Raw genomic sequence first — 20,324 nt, 5'->3', positions numbered from 1 at the left:
AAGAGCGTTCGAGTTTTAGAAAATGTATGAAATACTGGGAAATAGGAAGAAAGGTTTATGGAGGTTCAGTGGAGGGGAAAAAAAGGAAAACGCAAGGAAAAAAGGATCTTTGCCAGGTTCATCTCTCTTTGTTATCAATGGAGCGCGTGTAATTTTTGAAACTTCTCTTTTTTTTATGAATGCATCATCCACCTTGTTGGAAATTCGTTGCATTTCAACACTAGTTCTATCTTAAAAAAGTGCACTATAGGGTGCCAATCTAGATTAGGATTACAGCCACCATGACATACGAAACTAAATTCTTTGTCTAGACACTAGAACATTTTTTTTTTTTTTTTTTTTTTTTTTTTTTGAAGTAATCGTCAACGAACTTTTACCTCAATTTTTCGGAAATTTAAAAAGTATAAAGAAATAATATATGGAGAAAAATTGTAACAGTTACATAAGTTGTCTATAGTTATATATACATTCTTCGCAAGAATTAAATTATTTTTATAAATAATAAAATTCTTCTCAGGAATTTAATTATTTTTAAAAATTTAAATAATAATCGTTGGAAGAATTCAATTACTTTTATAAATATTAAAACTCATTGTAGGATTTCAATTACTTTTTAATACAATTTTAAATGAATTCTATACGAAAAATGCAAATATTTAAAATGATTTTAATATAATAAATTAATAAAAATTCAATTATTTTTAGGCATTTTAATAAAATTCTTTGCAAAATTCAATTATTTTCATAAATAGGAACAATATTCATCACAAGAATTCAATTATTTTTAAAAGTAATAAATTTCTTCTTGTAAATTCAATTATTTTCAAAAATTCTAATAAAAATTTCCCAAGAATTCAATTATTTTCATAAATAATAAAATTCTTCTCAGGAATTCAATTATTTTTTAAAAATCCTAATAAAATTCTTGGCAAAAATTCAATTATTTTCATAAATAAAAAAATTTTCACAGGAATTCAATTAGGTATTTAAAACAGAATTTTCCTAATATTTTTTTGAAATAATAAAATGCTTTAAAACGATTCAATTATTTTAATAAAATTCTTTGCAAAATTCAATTATTCTTAGGAATTTTAATAAAATTCTTTGCAAAATTCAATTATTTTCATAAATAGGAACAATATTCATCACAAGAATTCAATTATTTTAAAAAATAATAAATTTCTTCTTGTAAATTCAATTATTTTCAAAAATTCTAATATAAAAATTTTCGCATTAATTCAATTATTTTCATAAATAATAAAATTCTTCTCAGGAATTCAATTATTTGGAAAATTTTAATAAAATTCTTTGCAACTATTCAATTATTTTCATAAATAATAAAATTCATCGCAGGATTTCAATTATTCTTTGAAAGAATTGAATTATTTTCAAAAATATTAGAATTTTTCTCAGGAATTCCATTATTTTTAAATATTTTAATAAAATTCAATTGTTTTCATAAATAACATTATTTATCACAAGAATTATTCAATTATTTTCATAATTAATAAAATTCTTGACAGAAATTCAATTATTTTCAAAAATTTATATAATAATTTTGTCAGGAATTCAATTATTTAAAAAAAATTAATAAAATTCCCTAAAATCGAATTATTTATCAAGAGTATAATAAAAATTTTCGCAGAAATTCAATTATGGTAAAAATTTTTTTAAAAAATTCCCGACGTATTTTCAATTACCATTATAAATAATAAAATTCTTCTTCAAAATTCAATTATTTTCAAAAATTTGAATAAAATTTTTTAAAACGATTCAATTATTTTCACAATTTTTTCGTAATTCAATAATTTATAATATCTACTACATTAATAAACAATTTCCTAAAAGAATTTAATAATTGAAAAAAAATGTTTTTAAAATTCTTTGCAAACATTCAATTATTTTCATAAATAAAAAAATTTCACAGGAATTCAATTATTTAAATAGATTTTTATAAAATTCTTCGCAAGCATTCAATTATTTTTATAAATAAAAAAATTCTTCTCAGGAATTCAATTATGTTTTAAAATTTTAATAATAATCGTTGCAAGAATTCAATTATTTTTTAAAATTCTAATAGTAATCGTTGCAAGAATTGAATTATTTTTATAAATTTTCTAACTCATCGCAGGATTTTAATTATTTTTAATAATTTTAATATGAATTCCGCAAAAAACGCAATTATTCTTCAAAATTTGAATAAAATTTTTTTTTTTTAATTGAATTGTTTTCAATATAATTTTAATAAAATTTTTTTCAAAGATTTCAATTATTTTTATAAACAATATACAATTTTTAGAGAAATTCAATTATTTAAATAATAAAATTCATGGCACGAATTCAATTATGTTTCCAAATCTTAATAATAATTGTTGCAAGAATTGAATTATTTTTATAAATATTAAAATTCATCGCAGGATTTCAATTATTTTTAATACAATTTTAAAATTAATTCAGCTAAAAATGCAATTATTCTTAAAAATTTGTATTAAATTCTTCGAAAAATGCAATTATTTAAAGAAATTTGATAGGTATAATTTGTTTCTTAGAGTGTAATAATTATTTTCAATTCATTTTTAATTACTGTTCTTGAATGAATTTAATTATTATTAAAAATTTTAATGCAATTCTTCGTAAAAATTATAATAATTAAAAAATAATGTTTGATTTAAAAATTTTTTTCCTTTTCTGTGTGTTTCAGGTGAGTTTTACATATTTCTCCGGAGGAGTTTATTTCGTAAGTAAATATACAACATTGAAATATACATAATTATAATTATATATTATAAGTATCTAATATTTAATTATCAAAGGAATAATTTAAAAATTCAGATTCGTTTATGTGACTGAAAAATATAATCAGTTCCACAATATTTTTATAGAGTTGATAATTAATTAAATTGAACGAAAATATCGGGGATTCGTTTTGTAAAATTTCTTTCCAAATATTTATTGAGAGCATAATTATAACCTAGTTTAATTTATAGAATGTCATTAACTGTTTTCGTTACTATTTTCTAACAGCTATAGTTAGAAAATAATTGAATTTTCAAAGAGTTACAGTTAATTTCACAAGAAATAGTAAAATATACAAGCAAGCAATTTCTTATTTCATTATATTATACATATTTAAAATTTTAGAATTTACATTTGAAAACTGAATTCTAAAAATATATAAATAAATTTAATGAGTAGGAAATTTGCATATGAAGTGTGTGCGTGCGGTAATTTTTACAATAATAATCACAGTTGGAAAAAGAGATTAGAATAAAAATAGGTCTCCTCTTCATCTACAAAACGTGCTCTTTTTACGGAGAGTGCGTTTTGTCGCATATGAAATCCAGAGTGGTTCTGGAAACCGGTTTTTGCGCGACGATATACACACAAGGCAGTTGTTCATGCAAAGGAGTCGGAAGTTTACCAAGTAAGAACCTTAGGTAATTTTTTTTTCTCTTTTGCAAAAGGACCACGCACATAAATCCACCAAAGATTTTCTATTCTCTCAATTTCATTTCATGTTTCTCCCCTTTTTTTTAAATACTTCCGCCTTCTTTGTTTCCTCGTCCATAGCGATATTCTTCTCTAGGTAAAATATTTTCAGGATTATTTAAATTATAATTTAAATTATTAATAACTAATTATTAATAATTAATTATTAATAATTTAATTATTAATAATTTAAATTATTATTTTAATTATATTCATACAAGATTTGTTTACTGAAAATCATATTTAAATTTTTTATATTCATTAAGAATTTTCTTCATGTTTTATAATAATAATCTTCTACACTGGAAAAAAAATTTATTTGATTCAATAACCGATTAATTGACTATCAATTAAATATTTACTTGAATCAAATAATAATTATTGGAGTCAATTAAATGATATTTGAACCAATAGTTTCAGTATTTGAAGCAAATATGAATTGAACCATTTACTTGACTCCAATAAATATTATTTGATTTAATTAAATATTTAATTGATAATAATCAATTAATTGGTTATTTGAATTAAATTTTTTTTCAGTGTAAGTTGATGAATTTCAAAAAGGTTTGAATTTAAATGTTTTGAGAATCTCATTAATTTTCATATTATTATTTATGAATCTAATTTATTTATTTTCTAATCATTATTAGAAAATATTTTCCAAAACTATATTTTATTTATTGAATAATTGAGAGAGTTTTATTGGGCAACACGATTTTTGTAATAAAATGTAAATATTCGGTTCGAATGTGTGTGGAATATTGAATAGAGTACCTCATAGGGTTTTCAGCTGAGAGCGTAACTCTTGCTGTCCTGTAAATCAGGACCGGTTGCGCGGGTGTCAGTTAAATCACTGCTTATACAGTATGGATGTCTAGCCACCGATCAACAAACGGGAAATTTTCTCCCAATGATTACAAAAAGTCATTTTCTAATACCAAATTATACAATTTTTCTCCAGAAAAATGTTGAGGAAATTTGAAATTAGAAATTTAAATGTTCATTTGAAAATATTGATTTCCTTGTACCTATAATAAAAAATAAAATACGGGAAATATTAGTTTCTTAGTACTTTCTTCCGCACAGTTTTGCTAAGAATTGAAAATTGAGAAAAAATTATAATCAAATTCTTTAAAACGTTTCAATTATTTTTAAAAAAATATTGCAAATTCAATTATTTTCAATATCTAGTATTTTCAAAAAATATTCGAAATTCAATTATTATTAATATCTCGTATTTTCATAAAATTTCGCAAAAGAATTCAATTATTTTAAAAAAATTGATTAAATTCATTTAAAATTCAATTATTTTTATCAACAATAAAATTTTCACAGAAATTCAATTATTCTTTTTAAATATTTTAATAAAATTTTTCCCAAGAATTCAATTATTTTCATAAATAATAAAATTCTTCTCAGGAATTCAATTATTTTTGAAAATTTCAATAAAATTCTTTGCAACTATTCAATTATTTTCGTAAATAATTAAATTCATTGCAAGATTTAAAGTATTTTTAATACAATTTTACAGGAATTGCTCATGAAATGTAATTATTCTTAAAAATTTAATTTCGATTCCTCGAAAAAATCAATTATTTAAAAAACTTTTTTTTTAAATTCTTTGGAAGAATAAATTCAAATATTTACAAAAATATTAGAATTTTTCACAGGAATTCAATTATTTTCAAATATTTTAATAACATTGTTTGATAGAAGTTAATTATTTTAAATACAATTTTAATACATTTTTTTGAAATAATTTAATTATTCTGTTAAATTATAAAATTCTTCCCAAGAATTCAATTATTTACGTAAATAATTATTCGAAAGAATTGAATTATTAAAGATAAATAACAAAATTATTCCTGAAAATTCAATTATTTTGAGGCATTTTAATAAAATTTAATTATTTTCATAAATAACAATATTCATCAAAAAAATTCAATTATTTTTAAAATGAATAAAATTGTTGGCAGAAATTAAATTATTTTCAAGAAATCTAAAAAAATTCTTAACATTTCAATTATCAATATAAATAAATAGCAAAATTCTTCGACAAAAATCAATTATTTTCAGGGATTTTAATAAAATTCATTGCAAAATTCAATTATTTTTGAAATTAATAATATTCTTCGCAGAAATTCAATTATTTTCAATAAATTTAAATAAAATTGTCAACATTTCAATTATCTTTATAAATGAATAGCAAAAATCTTCGACAAAATTCAATTATTTTCAGAGATTTTAATAAAATTCATTGCAAAATTCAATTATTTTCAAAAGTAATAATATTCATGTCAAAATTTCAATTATTTTGAAATATTTTCCTTAATTCAATGATTTTTAATATTCTACTATTTTAATAAAATTTCCGAAAAGATTTCAATTATTAAACAAAATTCTTGATAAAATTGTCAGGAACATTAAATTATTTTCCAAAAAAATAAAAATTTTACAGAAATTCAATTATTAAAAATAGAATTTGCATTATTTTATTCGAAATAGTCAAATGTTTTAAAATTTGGCACTAAATTATTCGCAGTAATTTAATTATTTTCATTAATTTTAAAATCCTCAAAATCCCATTCAGGGATTTAATTATTTTCATTAATAATAAACTTATTCAGAGGAAGTCAATTATTTTCATAAATAACGATATTCATCACAAGAATTCAATTATATTTTCAAGAATTTTAATAAAATTCAATTATTTTGTGACAGATATTATTTAAAGAACCTCTAAATTGCATCAACTGCACAATAAATTATTTAATAAAACAAAGGGGAGATTCCGCTTCGGACCCAAACCGATTGATGCGAAAACGGCGAGACAGAACGACAGGTTTCAAGAATTATTTATGGACTTACCAAAGTCGAAACAACGGCAACAAAAATGAGAAAACACAAACACAACAATTTACCAATAATAAATATTAAACACGGATTCAAATCAACACTCGCATTTATTTATTACTATTTACACTTTAACTTGTTATTCAGAATTACGGCAAAGATAATTAATTGACTATACTTTACAAACTTATAACGAACTGACTCGAAAGCAATTAATTATGGTAATGATGCCGGCCGGCTTCCTCTCGCGACGCTTCCTCGAAGATCCAACAGACGAACTCCTAAACCGCTTCACCCATTGGACGCTGGAACCACCGCACACGACGAAACCCAAAACCTCCGGCCCAATCACAAAAGACCCGCGAATATTCAAAATGAATATTAAACGTAAATAACCAAAAAGGAAAATCATAACGAAATGCTTCGTTACAATTTTCAAGAATTTTAACAAAATTCAATTATTTTCAAGAACTTTAATAAAATTCACTTATTTTCAAGAATTTTAATAAAATTCTCCTAAAGAATTCAATTATTTAAATAGAATTTTGACATAATTCTACACGAATATTCAATTATTTTCCGAAAATAATGAAAATTTCATATAGGAATTCAATTATTAAAAATAAAATTTCCATAAAATTTTTCGAAAAAAATCAATTGTCTAAAACTTTTTTGTAAAAATCTTCGTAAGAATTCGATTATTTTCATGAATAATAAAAATTTCTTTAAATTCTTTCGCATGAATAATAAAAATTTCTTTAAATTCTTTCGCATGAATAATAAAATTCGTTGTAGGAATTCAATTTATTAGCAGTAGGATAAGAAAGAAAGCAGTAGGATAAGTAAATATTTCTGATGAAAATTAAGAAAATAAAATATATGGAAAGGAAGTTTTTTCAGTTTTGTGAAATGTCTAAAATGAGTTTTTTTGGTCATCAAGTTTAATGTTTCGGTAGCTACTTTTTCACTACCTTTTCTTTTAGTTTGAAAGCTACTTTTTGCTACTTTTTTAAGATTAATTATCGAGTACGAAGTCTGCTAATATTATATGCATTGAAATATTAGATAACTGATTTTGATAAACATGTTTAGTTATACATTTCTAATATTGTTGATATAATTCTACTTAATTGCTGAACCATTAACTCCGATATCTAGACCATTATATATGATAGCGAGTTGCATAAATCAGAAAATACTATAACTGATCTATATTACAATTGACAAATAGCAACAATTTATAATTTTATATGCACTCAACTTCTTTCTTAAGTCTGTATACTTATTTTTCACTTTTCTTATCCGTAAAATTCATCCGCGTATATAAAAAACACAGTAAAATGTATGCAAGTTCAATTTAGATTTAAAACGAGCGTACAATTTAAAATGACCATATAATTGAACTTATAATTCAGCCGAGAACTTTGTGAATATAATAGAATCCATCCAATTTCAATTTGTAAATTATTCATACTGTATAATTCATTCGGAGAAATACCATCATTTCTAGTCTTCCTGATTTTAATAATCTACTAACTTTTACAGAAGAAGAAAATAATAATAGTTTTACTAAATTTATAAATTATAAACACTAAAAGATACTAATCAAATTCTTTCACTTTCAACTTCAAGTCATGTAAATACACGTACGTAATGTATAAATCTAATGGCAAAGTTCGTTCGATTATGCTTACATGATATGATATAATATATAATAAAATGGGCGGATTTGAAAATCAAAGTATGAAAGTTCTTTACAATGGAAAATTGTAATGCTTGGGACCTGTGTTACCATTGTTCCATATGGAAAACGGAGCAGATATTCTCGCTTTGAGTTGTAAGAAAACGCTAATTTGTTCTTGAAGAAAATGTCACCTCACTCCAGTCATCAAGGAGGTGCATGAGTTCTCCTTTGTTCCTAGTGACTTTACTGCTAAACCACAGATATAACTCTGGCTCTCCCTTTTCACACAAAGACTCATTACTTACCATACATTACACTCCCACTTGTGAAATTCCTCCTAAGGCGCCTTTTTCAATTCTATTTTTTTCAAAATCAAAATATTGTCCGGAATCGATAATTAAATTGTTCTCCGAACAATAATTGTTGCACTGATAGAAAAATTATATACAATGAGTGTTTAAAGTTAAACGTCTGACTAATGTTGATTTTTACTATACTTTAAAGAAAAGAAAGTAGAATTTAAAACAAATTTGATTTTATCATATTTTATAATATTTATTTTATCAAATAAATATTTGATTAAAAAATATTTGAATTTAAAAAATTAAAAGTTAATGGAAATGATTTTTGAACCATTTTTCCACACAGCTATTTAGCTACTATAATATTATTTTTATAAATAAGTTACAAAAAAGTTATTTCGTTTGCCACATAAACTATGGAATTGCCACGAATTCTAATACAAAACTTCAATTTTTTCCATTTCTGCAAATAATTTCTTTTTGAATAACTTAACTCTATTGAAGAACTGCCATAAAATTATTACTTATGAATCATTATTTAGTGAAATATTTTTTTTGAAAAATTTTAATTTCAATTCTGTTGAAATTAGTTTCAGTTTAAAAAATTGTAAAGCAATTCTTCAAAAGAATTCAACTGTTTTAATAAAATATCAAAATTTTTTCCAGAAATTCAATTATTTTCAAATTTTCTTTTAAAAATTCTCGTCAACATTTCAATTATCTTTATAAATAGAAAAATTCTTCGCCGAAATTCAATTATATTCAGGAATTGTAATAAAATTCTTCTCAGAAATTCAATTATTTTTAAAAATAATAAAATTCTTAACAGAAATTCAATTATTTTCAGGGATTTTAATAAAATTCATTGCAAAATTCAATTCTCATTTATTCAATTATGTTCAAAAATTTTTAAAAAGTTCTCGTCCAAATTTCAATTATTTAAAAAAATTTTAATAAAAATTCTTGTCCTTCTCAAAAACTTTTCCTGAATTCAATGATTTTCAATACCTATAATAACATTTTTTATGGGAATTCAATAATTATTTTCACAAATAATAGAATTCTTTTTAGAAATTCAATTATTTTCATAAATAATAAAACTCATAGAAGAATTTCCATTATTTTTAATACAATTTTAATCGAATTCCTCGGAAAATGTAATTATTCTTAAAAATATTCATCACAAGAATTCAATTATTTTCAAATGTAATAAAATTCTATTTTAGAAATTCAATTATTTTTAAAAATTGTATAAAACTAATCTACAAGATTTCAATTATATTTAAAAATAGCAAAATACTTTGCTGAAATTCAATTATTTTCAAAAATTTCTTAGTTTAATGATATTCAATTCAACTATTTTAAAAAAATTTTCCCAAAAGAATTTAATTATTTAAAAATAAATTTTTGATGAAATTCTTCTCCGAAATTCAATTATTTTCAAAAATTTTAATCAAATTTTTGTCAAAATTTCAATTATTTTCATAAATTTTTCTCAATTCAATGAGTTTCAATATGTACTATTTTAAAAAATTTCCCAAAGAATTCAATTATTAAAAAAACAAATTTTGATAAAATTGTATACAAACATTCAATTATTTTCATAAATAACAACAATTTCATAAGAATTCAATTATTTAAAAATTAATTGGAATAAATTATTTCGAAAAAAATCAATTTTTCAAAAATTTTTTATGAATTCAATTATTTTTTATGAGTAAATAAATTTAATTCTAAAAAACATTTAATTGTTCAATAAATTATTTATTTTTGTCTTTAAATAATTGAATTTTCGTAGAAGTTTCTAATAAAAATAGATTTAAAAATGAATTTCAGTTAAAATTTTTGATAATAATTGAATATGAAAAACATTATAAAAATAAATTTTATGAAATAATTGAATTTTGAGAAGGTTTGAAAATAGAATCTTTTAAAATTTGAATTTTTCATACTAAAAAATTCTCACAGAACTTTTTCAAAAATTATTAAGCAAATTTAAGAATAATTGATATAAAGAATAATCTTAATTAAAAATTCTAGAAAATAATATTTTAATTGAAATGATGAAAATAATTTTGAAGAATTTACAGTAACAATATTCTAAAAAATAAAAAATAATGATTTTATCATTCGGTCATCTTTAATTATTATAAGTTGTTGTATATCAAAAAGGTTTGAATTTGAATAATTTTAATTCCTATGGAAAAATAGTAATGATTAAATATTTATTTAAAAAAGAAGTTATATTCATGTTTTCGAATAATTTTACTCTTGAAGAAATTTGTAAATAAATGTAATAGAATATTTTTTTGAGCTTGTAATAATTTTTAGAGTGAATCAGAATATTCTTTAGGATCGGGGAAAAAGTCAAAATTTTTTCTAGAAATCAGGGAATAATCAGGAAAAAAAAAATATTTGTGACCACCCTGAATGTGTGACTATTTGGAATTATTTTGAATATTTTACGACAATTTTTAAATTTTTTATTTATAAATTTAGTTTGAGGCCTCAGAGCTTTTTTACATTTTCTTTACAGTATAATGTTTAAACGCATTTTTTTTTTTTTTTTTTTGAAAATAATTTTTGAAATATGAATATTAATAATATTGGATAGAGTATTAAGGTTAAAATTTGTCGTCATTCGTGATGTTTAGAATGACCCATATTTTTCATGATCCAGTCGTAGAAGGCAGATATTTTTGTATAAATTCCGGGATATCCAGGACGAGCACAACCATCTCCTCCCATTACAATTCCTATCAGTTTCCCATTTAAAACTGCTGGACCACCGGAGTCACCAAAGCAACTATCGACTCCTCCAGTTTCCATGTATCCAGCGCAAAATACACGATCGCTCAGGGGATCTAGAGAATAGATTTTTTTACATTCATCCTCCTCTACCACTGGAACAAAAGCAGTCCTCAGAACTGTCGAGCCAATTCCATTTTCCTGTTTTTTTTCAAATTTTTATTCAAAATTATTCAAAGTTTCTGTTTCTGTTTCTATTTCTATTTCTATTTCTATTTTAAGTTTTACAGAAAATTTTGGTGTTTAAATAAATACCCGACAGTTTTCTCTATTACACTGAAAAACAAATTTTAAATAATTTTTTTTTTCAAATAACCGATTAATTAACTATTACCAATTAAATATTTACTTGAATCAAATAATATTTATTAGGGTCAATTAAATTATATTTGAACCAATAAATTCAGTATTTGAAGCAAATACCATTTAATTGACTTCAATAAAAATTATTTGATTTAATTAAATATTTAATTGATAATTGTCAATTAATCGGTTATTTGAATCAAATAAATTTTTTTTTCAGTGTAATTCTCCATGATTATTATTTAAACGAGCAACGAATAATAATAAGCATTTAGAAAAACATAAAAGTGAGAAAATTAAAAAATAATAGTAAACCTACATTAGTAACTCCAAAGCCGGAAATTTGTATTTGACTACCAGTTGATAAATCATCATCAATTTTTGCCAAAGGAATTGCACTTTTTGTCTCTTTCATTTCAATAGGTCGATCTAACTATGATAAATAATATTTATACTTAATATTAATTTATTTGAAGGACCTTAATTGGATAAATAATAATTTTGACTTTTTTGTAACTTTCTTGGACCAAAGGCCACAAAAAAGTTAAAATTATTAATTATATTTAATTTTGAATCCATTTCTTTGAAAAATAATATAAAATTTAATATTTAATTATTATCATCACTTAAAAGTATCAAATCGCAAGAAATTATTGATAATAAAAATATGGATTAAATCAGAAATTGATCCAAATTTTTGGTATCAATTTGACACTTTCAAGAAAACTCTGATTGTATATTATGCGGTAAATTCAATAGAATTATTATTATTATTATTATTATGAAAATAAATATGAATATTAATAATAAAATATAAATATTTATGTGTTAGCGAATATTTTTAATTACAAAAAATAGAAACTAGGAAGAAATTTAAATGAGATACCTTTATTAAAGCAATATCATCATTATAACCTGTATCATCTCGTCGGCTATATTTTTCACGATACCTTATCACTTTATCAATTTTGTGTTCTTCGCCGCCATAATATTTCTGAGATGTTCCTAACCGAACTGTATAACCTGATTGCAATCTAAAAAAAAAATTACAAACTTAATGTAAATTCTAGTAATTTATTTTTAATTACACACACAGACAGACTATTTCTGACAATAATTTATTTTAAATAACTTAATTCTATTGAAGAACTGACATAAAGTTAATATTTATAAATCATTTAATAAAATATTTTTTTCAAAAATTTTAATTTCAATTCTGTTGAAATTAGTTACAATTTTAAAAATTTTAAAGTAATTTTTTGAAAGAATTTAACTATCTTAATAAATGTCAAAATTCGTTCCTAAAATTCAATTACTTTCAAAAATTTTACAAAAAAATTCTTTGCAAAATTCAATTATTGTCATAAATAACAAAATTCATCACAAGAATTCAATTATTTTCAAAATTAATAAAATTCTTCGCAGAAATTCAATTATTCTCAAAAAATCTAAAAAGAATTGTCGTTAACATTTTAATTAACTTTATAAATAGAAAAATTTTCTCTAAAATTCAATTATTTTCAGTAATTTTAATAAAATTCTTTACAAAATTCAATTATTGTCATAAATAACAATATTCATCTCAGGAATTCAATTATTTTCAAAATATTTTTAAAAATCCTCTTCAATATTTCAATTATTTTTTGTACATAGCAAAATTCTTCTCCAAAAATTCAATTATTCTGAAAATTTAAAAAAAAATTTTCGTCAACATTTCAATTATCTTTATAAGCAGAAAAATTTTCTCTAAAATTCAATTATTTTCAGTAATTTTAGTAAAATTCTTTGCAAAATTCAATTATTGTCATAAATAACAATATTCATCACGAGAATTCAATTATTTTCAGAATTCATAAAATTCATGGCAAAATTTCAATTATTTTCCAAAAATATTTTAAAATAACTATCTCAGTAATTCAATTATTTTCATTAATAATAAAATCATTCAGAGGAAGACAATTATTTTTATAAATAACAATAGGATTCATCACAAGAATTCAATTATTTTCAAAAGTAATAAAATTCAATTATTTTCAAAAATTTTAATAAAATTCTTGTCAAAAATTTCAATTATTTTCAAAAATGTTTCTTAATTCAATAATTTGTATACCTATTATTTTAATAAAATTTTCTAAAAGAATTCAATTATTTAAAAACAATTTTTTTCACAGGAATTCAATTATTGAAAATGGAATTTGCATTAATTTTTCGAAAAAAATCAATTGTCTTAAACTTTTTATAAAATTCTTCCCAATAATTCAATTATTTTCATAAATAATAAAATTCATTGTAGAATTTCAATTATTTTTAATACAATTTTAATCCAATTCTTCGAAAAATGTAATTATGCATAAAAATGTTATTAAAATTCGTCGAATGAATTTATTTATTTAAATATTTGTTAATAAAATTATGTATAAGAATCCAACTTTAAAAAATATCCAATTATTTAATAAATTATCAATGTTTATATTTGATTTGTATTTAAAATAATTGAATTCTCTAATATAGAATTTTATAATAAAAATTGATTTAAAAATTAATTTCTGATAATGTTTTTAGATAATAATTGAATTTTGTAAAGGTTACAAATTAAAATTTTTGAAAATCTAAATTTTTCCATACTTTTAATTATAATTTCCCTGAAACTAATTTTTTTCAAAAAGCTCGAAATTATTTAAAAATATTTCCAGTTTTTATTTTCTTCTTTATTTAACTGAAGAATTTCCGAATAATCGATGAAATTTCGTAAAATTGAATTGTAAACCAATGAATTTGATAATTCTCAAAAGAATTTTATAAAAAATTATTAAAAATAATTGATTTAAAGAAGAATTTTTTAGATAAAAATTGTAGAAAATAATAATTTAATTGAAATCAGGGAAAAGTCAGGGAAAAATTAAATTAAATTTTTGTGGCAACCCTGGTTAATGAAAGCAGTTAATTTTCTTTCTTTTATTACGAAATACGTAAATTAAAACTAAACGAAAAATTCTCAACTTTGATAATAATGAAGTTAATTGTTTGTAGATTTTTTATTTTCCATAGAAAATTAGAAACAAAAAAGTCTAGAAATTTTAATTTATAATAATAATTATCTAGATTTTTTATTTTTAATGTTCTCTAAAAAAAATTAGAAATAAAAAAATCTAGAAATAATTACAGAATATTAACAAAGATAAAGAAGACCCGAAAAGATTAATCATAAATCAATTTAATAAAAATATTAACGACTAAAATTTACATTTAATTACTTTTTAAGTTTTTAATGAAACACGAAAAGTTTAAATTAGTTACTACATTACGAAAAGCATTTAAAAATTTTATCAATATTAATTTGTTTGGCAATTGATGTGTATATGAAATTATAACACACCAGAGTGAAAAGTTTCAAATTATATCGATCAGTTTTGCAATAATAATTAATAAAAGTTACTAACTCTTGAACACAATGTGCGGCAGTTATAAGCCATAACTTGTCTATAATGACAGCTCCACATCTGTAGTTTCCGTCATGAAAAATAGCTGCCTGTAAATATGTGTGACACAAAAAAGTTTTTCGAAATAATTTCATTCTAATTACATAGCTAAATACTTGATATTTACTCTATTATTAAACTCATTAAACTCCTGTTAAACTGCTGTTATTAATTATTTCAATATTTTTTCCCATTTTTTTTTTCTTTTTTTTTTGCTCGAAATTATTTTCTAACCGTGGAATGTGTTAATTGCACCAGTGTAATCAATCATATTGAAATAGTTTTGAAACGCGATCAAATTTTTAATTTGAAATTCCGGAAACGATCAATTCTACATATTAATGAAATTCCGTTGTTTTTGAATTGAGAAAAATTATTTCAAAAGTACGGATTAAAAATTAATTTTCTTTTTCAATACATTACCATGTATGGCACTTGATTTATATCGGCAACTTTCCCACCAATAATGGATTTAACCAAAAAGTCATAGTACAAATCTGATGAATAATTATTATTTTTTTGTTAAATTTGAGTTAATTTTTAAAATTCTATAATTTTTAAATTTTTAAATTATTTAAAAATTAAATAAAAGTAAATAAGTATAAAATTGAAAAATACCGCAGGTTGTAATAGAAGATGAAATGAGAAGGACGAGCGTTACGAGAAAATTCATGACTTTTGTGAAATTTAAAACGAATAGTTATAAAATAAAAATTTATCATCACATGTACAGTTATCTGAGGCGTTATGTCAGTTGCGTACGTATATATAGTAGATTGTAGAAATCTTCATCCGGTTTTGACACACTGCAAATGTCATTGAGTTGCATTTTAATTTAAACTAAGAAATTCTCTATATTAAACGTCATTAAAAATTCTCACAAAAAGAAACCAGAAAGAGGCATTAAAAATTTCCATAAATCTCGTCACAATACCGCAGGAAAAAACAACTAAATTTTGCAATATTTAAAAAATTCCATCATTTCATTTACTCCTTTTATATTTTTTTATTATATTATATATTTTTAGTTTGGAAAATTTTTCTTTAGTTTTAAAAATTATAGATTTACTTATAAAAATGAATATCATGAATCAAACACAAATTGAAACTTGTAAAATTATTTTTCAGTATAAAATAATAGAAGGATTTTTGAAATTTTTTTTTAATAATTTAGATTCTTCGGAAATTAGTTAAATTTTTTAATATATTTAATTAAATAATCATTAAAAATAATGGATTTTTAGAAAAGTTTCAGTTAAAAAGACTTCTAAAAAAATTGAATTTTGGAGAAAAAATTATTGCAAAAATTCAATTATTTTCAAAAGTAATAAAAATTCTTCTCAAAAATTCAATTACTTTAAAAAATTTCAATTATTTTTTTAAAACAATAAAATTTTTCTCCAAAATACAATTATTTTCAACAATTTTAATAAAATTCTTGTCAAAATTTCAAATATTTTCAAAAGTAATAAAATTCTTTTCAGAAATTCAATTATTTTCAAAGAATTTCAATTACTTTTGAAAATAATAAAATTTATCTCAGAAAATCAATTATTTTCAACAATTTTAATAAAAAATAATTTTTGACATAATTTCAATTATTTTTAAAAAGTAATAAAATTCTTCTCAGAAATCCAATTATTTTCAAAAAATTTCAATTACTTTTAAAAATAATAAAATTCTCTTTCGAAAATCAATTATTTTCAAAAATTTTAATCAAATTCTTCTCAGAAATGAATTTGTTTTCAAAAATTTCAATTACTTCTAAAAATAATAAAATTCTTGGCGAAATTTCAATTGTTTTCAAAATTTTTTATAAAATTCTTGGTGATCGCTTTCTTCATGTTTTATAATAATTGAAACTTGCTATTTTGTTTACTGTAACTTCTTCAAAAATTATTTTCATCATTACGATTATTCATTTCTAGAATTTTCAACTAAAATTCTTCAATTTTTTTTTAATCATTTTTGAAAAATTTCTTTGCGAATTTACAAATTTTTTTGTTTACAATTTAATTTTACGAAATTTCGATTATTCTGCGACATTCTTCAATTAAATATATTAGAAATTAGAAACTTTAAATAATTTAAAAAAATTCCATTAAACTTATTGAGAAAAATTTATTCTATAAAATTCTTAATTAAAAGTATGAAAAGTTCAAATTTACAAAGATTTTAATTTGAAATTCATTTTTAAATCAATATTTATTAAAAAATTCTACGAGAATTCAATTATTTAAGTAAAAAAATAAATATTTTATTAAACAATTGAATGATGTTTCTTAAAATTGAATTTTTATAAAGAATTTTAATAACAAATTTTTAAATAATTGAATTCTCTTGACAAATTTTTAGAAAATTTTTAAGAATAATTTCATTTTTCGAGAAATTTGATGAAAATTGTATAAAAAATAATTGAAATTCTGCCAAGAATTTTATTAAAAGTTTTGAAAATATAATTGAATTTCGGAGAGAAATTTTATTATTTATAAAGATAATTGAAATCTTGACGAAAATTTTTGTAAATTTTTAAACATAATTGGATTTCTGCGAAAAATTATATTATTCTTGAAAATAATTGAATTCTTGAGACGAATTTTATTAAAATTTCTTTTTAAATTATTTAATTATTTTGTAAAATTTTATTGAAATAGAAGACATTGAAAATAATTGAATTGTGACAAATTTTTTAAATTAACTAAAATTTCATTTTCTATATGAAGACTTTTATTAAAATAGCATGTAAAAATGTTATAAATAAATAAAATTATTTAAAAAAAAAATTAAATTGTTACAAAGAATTTCATTAAAATTTTGTGAAGAAATTTAATTAAAACTGTATTAAAAATAATAATCTACAATTTTTAACTAAAAAATTCTTCTCTAAATCAATTAATTTTAATAATTTTCCAGAAAATTCTTTTTTTTTAAATTTTCAAACCCATTTCTTTACAATACAATTTTACGTGAAATTTCGATTATTAGGAAATTCTCGAATTAAATATTCATTGTAGAAAATAAGAAATTCATATAATTTAAAGAAAATGCAATTAAACTTTTTCGAAAAAAATTAAAAAATTTTTTTTTGCAAGCCTTTTCAAAATTTAATTATTGCCAAAAATTCATGCTATAATGATTTTAATATTATGAAGATGTTTATGAAAATTTTAAAAAATACCTAACTGAATTCCTGAAAAAAATATTATTTTCGAAAATAATTGAATTTCTGCGACAAATAATAATAATCAATAAAATAATTGAATTTCTGGTAAAAAATTTGTTATTTTTGAAAATAATTGAATTTCTGCGAAGAATTTTATGAAATTTTTGCAAATAATTGAATTCCTATTAAAAATTTTGTTATTTTTAAAAATAATTGAATTTCTGCGAAGAATTTTGATATTTATAATGATAATTAAATTCTTGACAAGAATTTTATTAAAATTTTTGAAAAGAATTGAATTTCTTCAATCATTTGCAAAATTCAATTTGTTTTAGTGTTTTTAACTAAAATTTTTCTATAAACCCATTATTTTTAATAATTAATTAAATATATATTAAAAATTGAACTAATTTGAAAAGAATTTTAGTTTAAAAAATTTTTTTTTGAATCTAAGTTTTTTTTATATTTCGAATTAAACTAATTTAAAATGGAAATTTTACAAAATTTTAAATTAAAAATCTTTTGAAGTTCATCTATTTATGAAAATTGTAAAGGCAACTCTTTTAAAATTGAATTAATTTTGAAATGTTTAAGTGAAATTAGATTTCAGTATAATAAACACAATAATTTTAGAAAACAAGATTAAAATTCATCTTTTAGTTAAAAATCTCTCAAATGTAAACAAAAATTTCTCTTTTTTGTAGATGAATATTCGTATATTGAAAATAAAATTTAAAAATAATTGTTAAGCGGAATTTTCTTCTCACTTTGAGATTTTTTTTTTCGGTGTTGTGTAGCAACTCTGTTGTTGATATAAATTGCCTTCCTGTATGTACTAACAATTTAGCAATAATTTTCTATTTAGAAATATTTTTTTCTTTACAACTCGGACATAACAATGAAATTTGCCGTATATACAGTAAGCAATCATAATAATTAGTCCAAAATTAGGTCAAAATCTGCAGGGCATTCATTAGCATTCATCTGTTAATGAATGGGTCCGAAGTATTTGTATTTGTAGCGCATTCTAACCGAGGAACGCTTTATGTTTTACATACATTGTATAGTTGCGAATAATGGACAATGTATTTATGATTCGCGTGTGTCACAATAATCTGTGGTTTTGCGAGCATCTGCTGATGCTAAATATCGTATTCAATGAAACATTTTGTCAAGCTTTCAAATTTAACATCTGCTAAAAATTGTCCAGTGATGATCATTTAGGGAAAATGTAGATATAAATGTACAATGTTGAAAATAATATGTGGTACAACATAATAAAGGATCATTGAGGAATCGATGTTAACAATCTGGCGTTTTCTCACGTTCTTCACCTGACTTTGATATTAGTCTTTTCTTCGCTGAGACTTCACGTATATATATAATATAATACGAACAACTGTGTGTGCCCAGGGGCTTTGCTCCTAGAATGGAAATTCACAAGGGCAATTTCGTGTGAAATATGGAAATTCTCTTATTTCTTATATTAATGAGCGTCTGATTATCAGGAAAAAAATTGAAATTATATCCAACTTTATTTCACTTATAATAATTTGCTCCTCTGCTGCGATATTCGCGTCAATTTCAAGAGTATAATGTTCAGATATTCAGGGTTGCAACAAAAATTTTATTTTTCCCCGCGAATTCCGGAAAAAATTTTCACTTTTTCCCTGACCATAAAGAATATTCTGATTCACTCTAAAAATTAAAAATTTTGATTTTCAAAGATTTTAATTTAACAGGAATTCAATTATTTTTAAAAATTTCATAGAATTCTTCCCAGAAATTCAATTATTTTCAAAAATAACAAAATTTTTACCAGACATTCAATTATTTTAAAAAATTTCATAAAATTCTTCGCAGAAATTCAATTATTTTCAAAAATAACAAAATTTTTACCACAAATTCAATTATTTTAAAAAATTTTATAAAATTCTTCGCAGAAATTAAATTATTTTCAAAAATAACAAAATTATTACCATAAATTCAATTATTTAAAAAAATTTCATAAAATTCTTCGCAGAAATTCAATTATTTTCAAAAATAACAAAATTTTTACCAGACATTCAATTATTTTAAAAAATTTCATAAAATTCTTCGCAGAAATTCAATTATTTTCAAAAATTTCAAGTAAAGTTCTTGGAATGAATTCAATTATCTTTTCATAAATAACAGAATTCTTCCAAAAAATTCAATTCTTTTAAAAAATATCAAAATTTTTAGCAGGAATTCATTTAAAAAAT

At 21.1% G+C, this 20,324-nt stretch overlaps 2 protein-coding genes and 1 long non-coding RNA gene across 3 annotated transcripts in view; 1 reads left to right on the top strand and 2 right to left on the bottom strand.

Moving 5' to 3' along the window:
- The window catches only part of LOC122499740, a 59,526-nt gene extending 56,754 nt beyond the window's left edge, over nt 1–2,772 (top strand). Inside the window, exon 4 of the long non-coding RNA XR_006301415.1 lies at nt 2,702–2,772. This is a non-coding gene — a long non-coding RNA (uncharacterized LOC122499740). The remainder of the gene's footprint in view (nt 1–2,701) is intronic.
- The window catches only part of LOC122497565, a 242,112-nt gene that overhangs the window by 50,047 nt on the left and 171,741 nt on the right, over nt 1–20,324 (bottom strand). The gene's annotated exons all lie outside the window — the stretch shown is intronic.
- Nucleotides 10,837–15,662, bottom strand: LOC122498274 (trypsin-7-like). Its single transcript, XM_043606311.1, has 6 exons — nt 15,537–15,662; nt 15,342–15,415; nt 14,880–14,968; nt 12,326–12,473; nt 11,759–11,872; nt 10,837–11,277 (listed from the first exon to the last, which is right to left on the bottom strand). Exons 1-6 carry the CDS (start codon nt 15,589–15,591, stop codon nt 10,966–10,968), a joined length of 792 nt encoding a protein of 263 aa, XP_043462246.1. The 5' UTR covers nt 15,592–15,662; the 3' UTR covers nt 10,837–10,965.

This window comes from Leptopilina heterotoma, unplaced genomic scaffold (genome assembly GCF_015476425.1).
Source record: "Leptopilina heterotoma isolate Lh14 unplaced genomic scaffold, ASM1547642v1 Lhet_0, whole genome shotgun sequence".
Taxonomy (NCBI): domain Eukaryota; kingdom Metazoa; phylum Arthropoda; class Insecta; order Hymenoptera; family Figitidae; genus Leptopilina; species Leptopilina heterotoma.
This window is presented reverse-complemented; position numbering and strand designations above follow the sequence as displayed.

Bases quoted from the DNA above. Each gene is read 5' to 3' on its own strand.
- LOC122498274 (XM_043606311.1), bottom strand. From the start codon at position 15,591: ATGAATTTTCTCGTAACGCTCGTCCTTCTCATTTCATCTTCTATTACA. The intron at 12,474-14,879 runs GTTAGTAACTTT...TTTTTTTTTTAG, and splicing joins GCCGCACATTGTGTTCAAGA to ATTGCAATCAGGTTATACAG. The intron at 11,873-12,325 runs GTATCTCATTTA...TATTTATCATAG, and splicing joins ATGATATTGCTTTAATAAAG to TTAGATCGACCTATTGAAAT.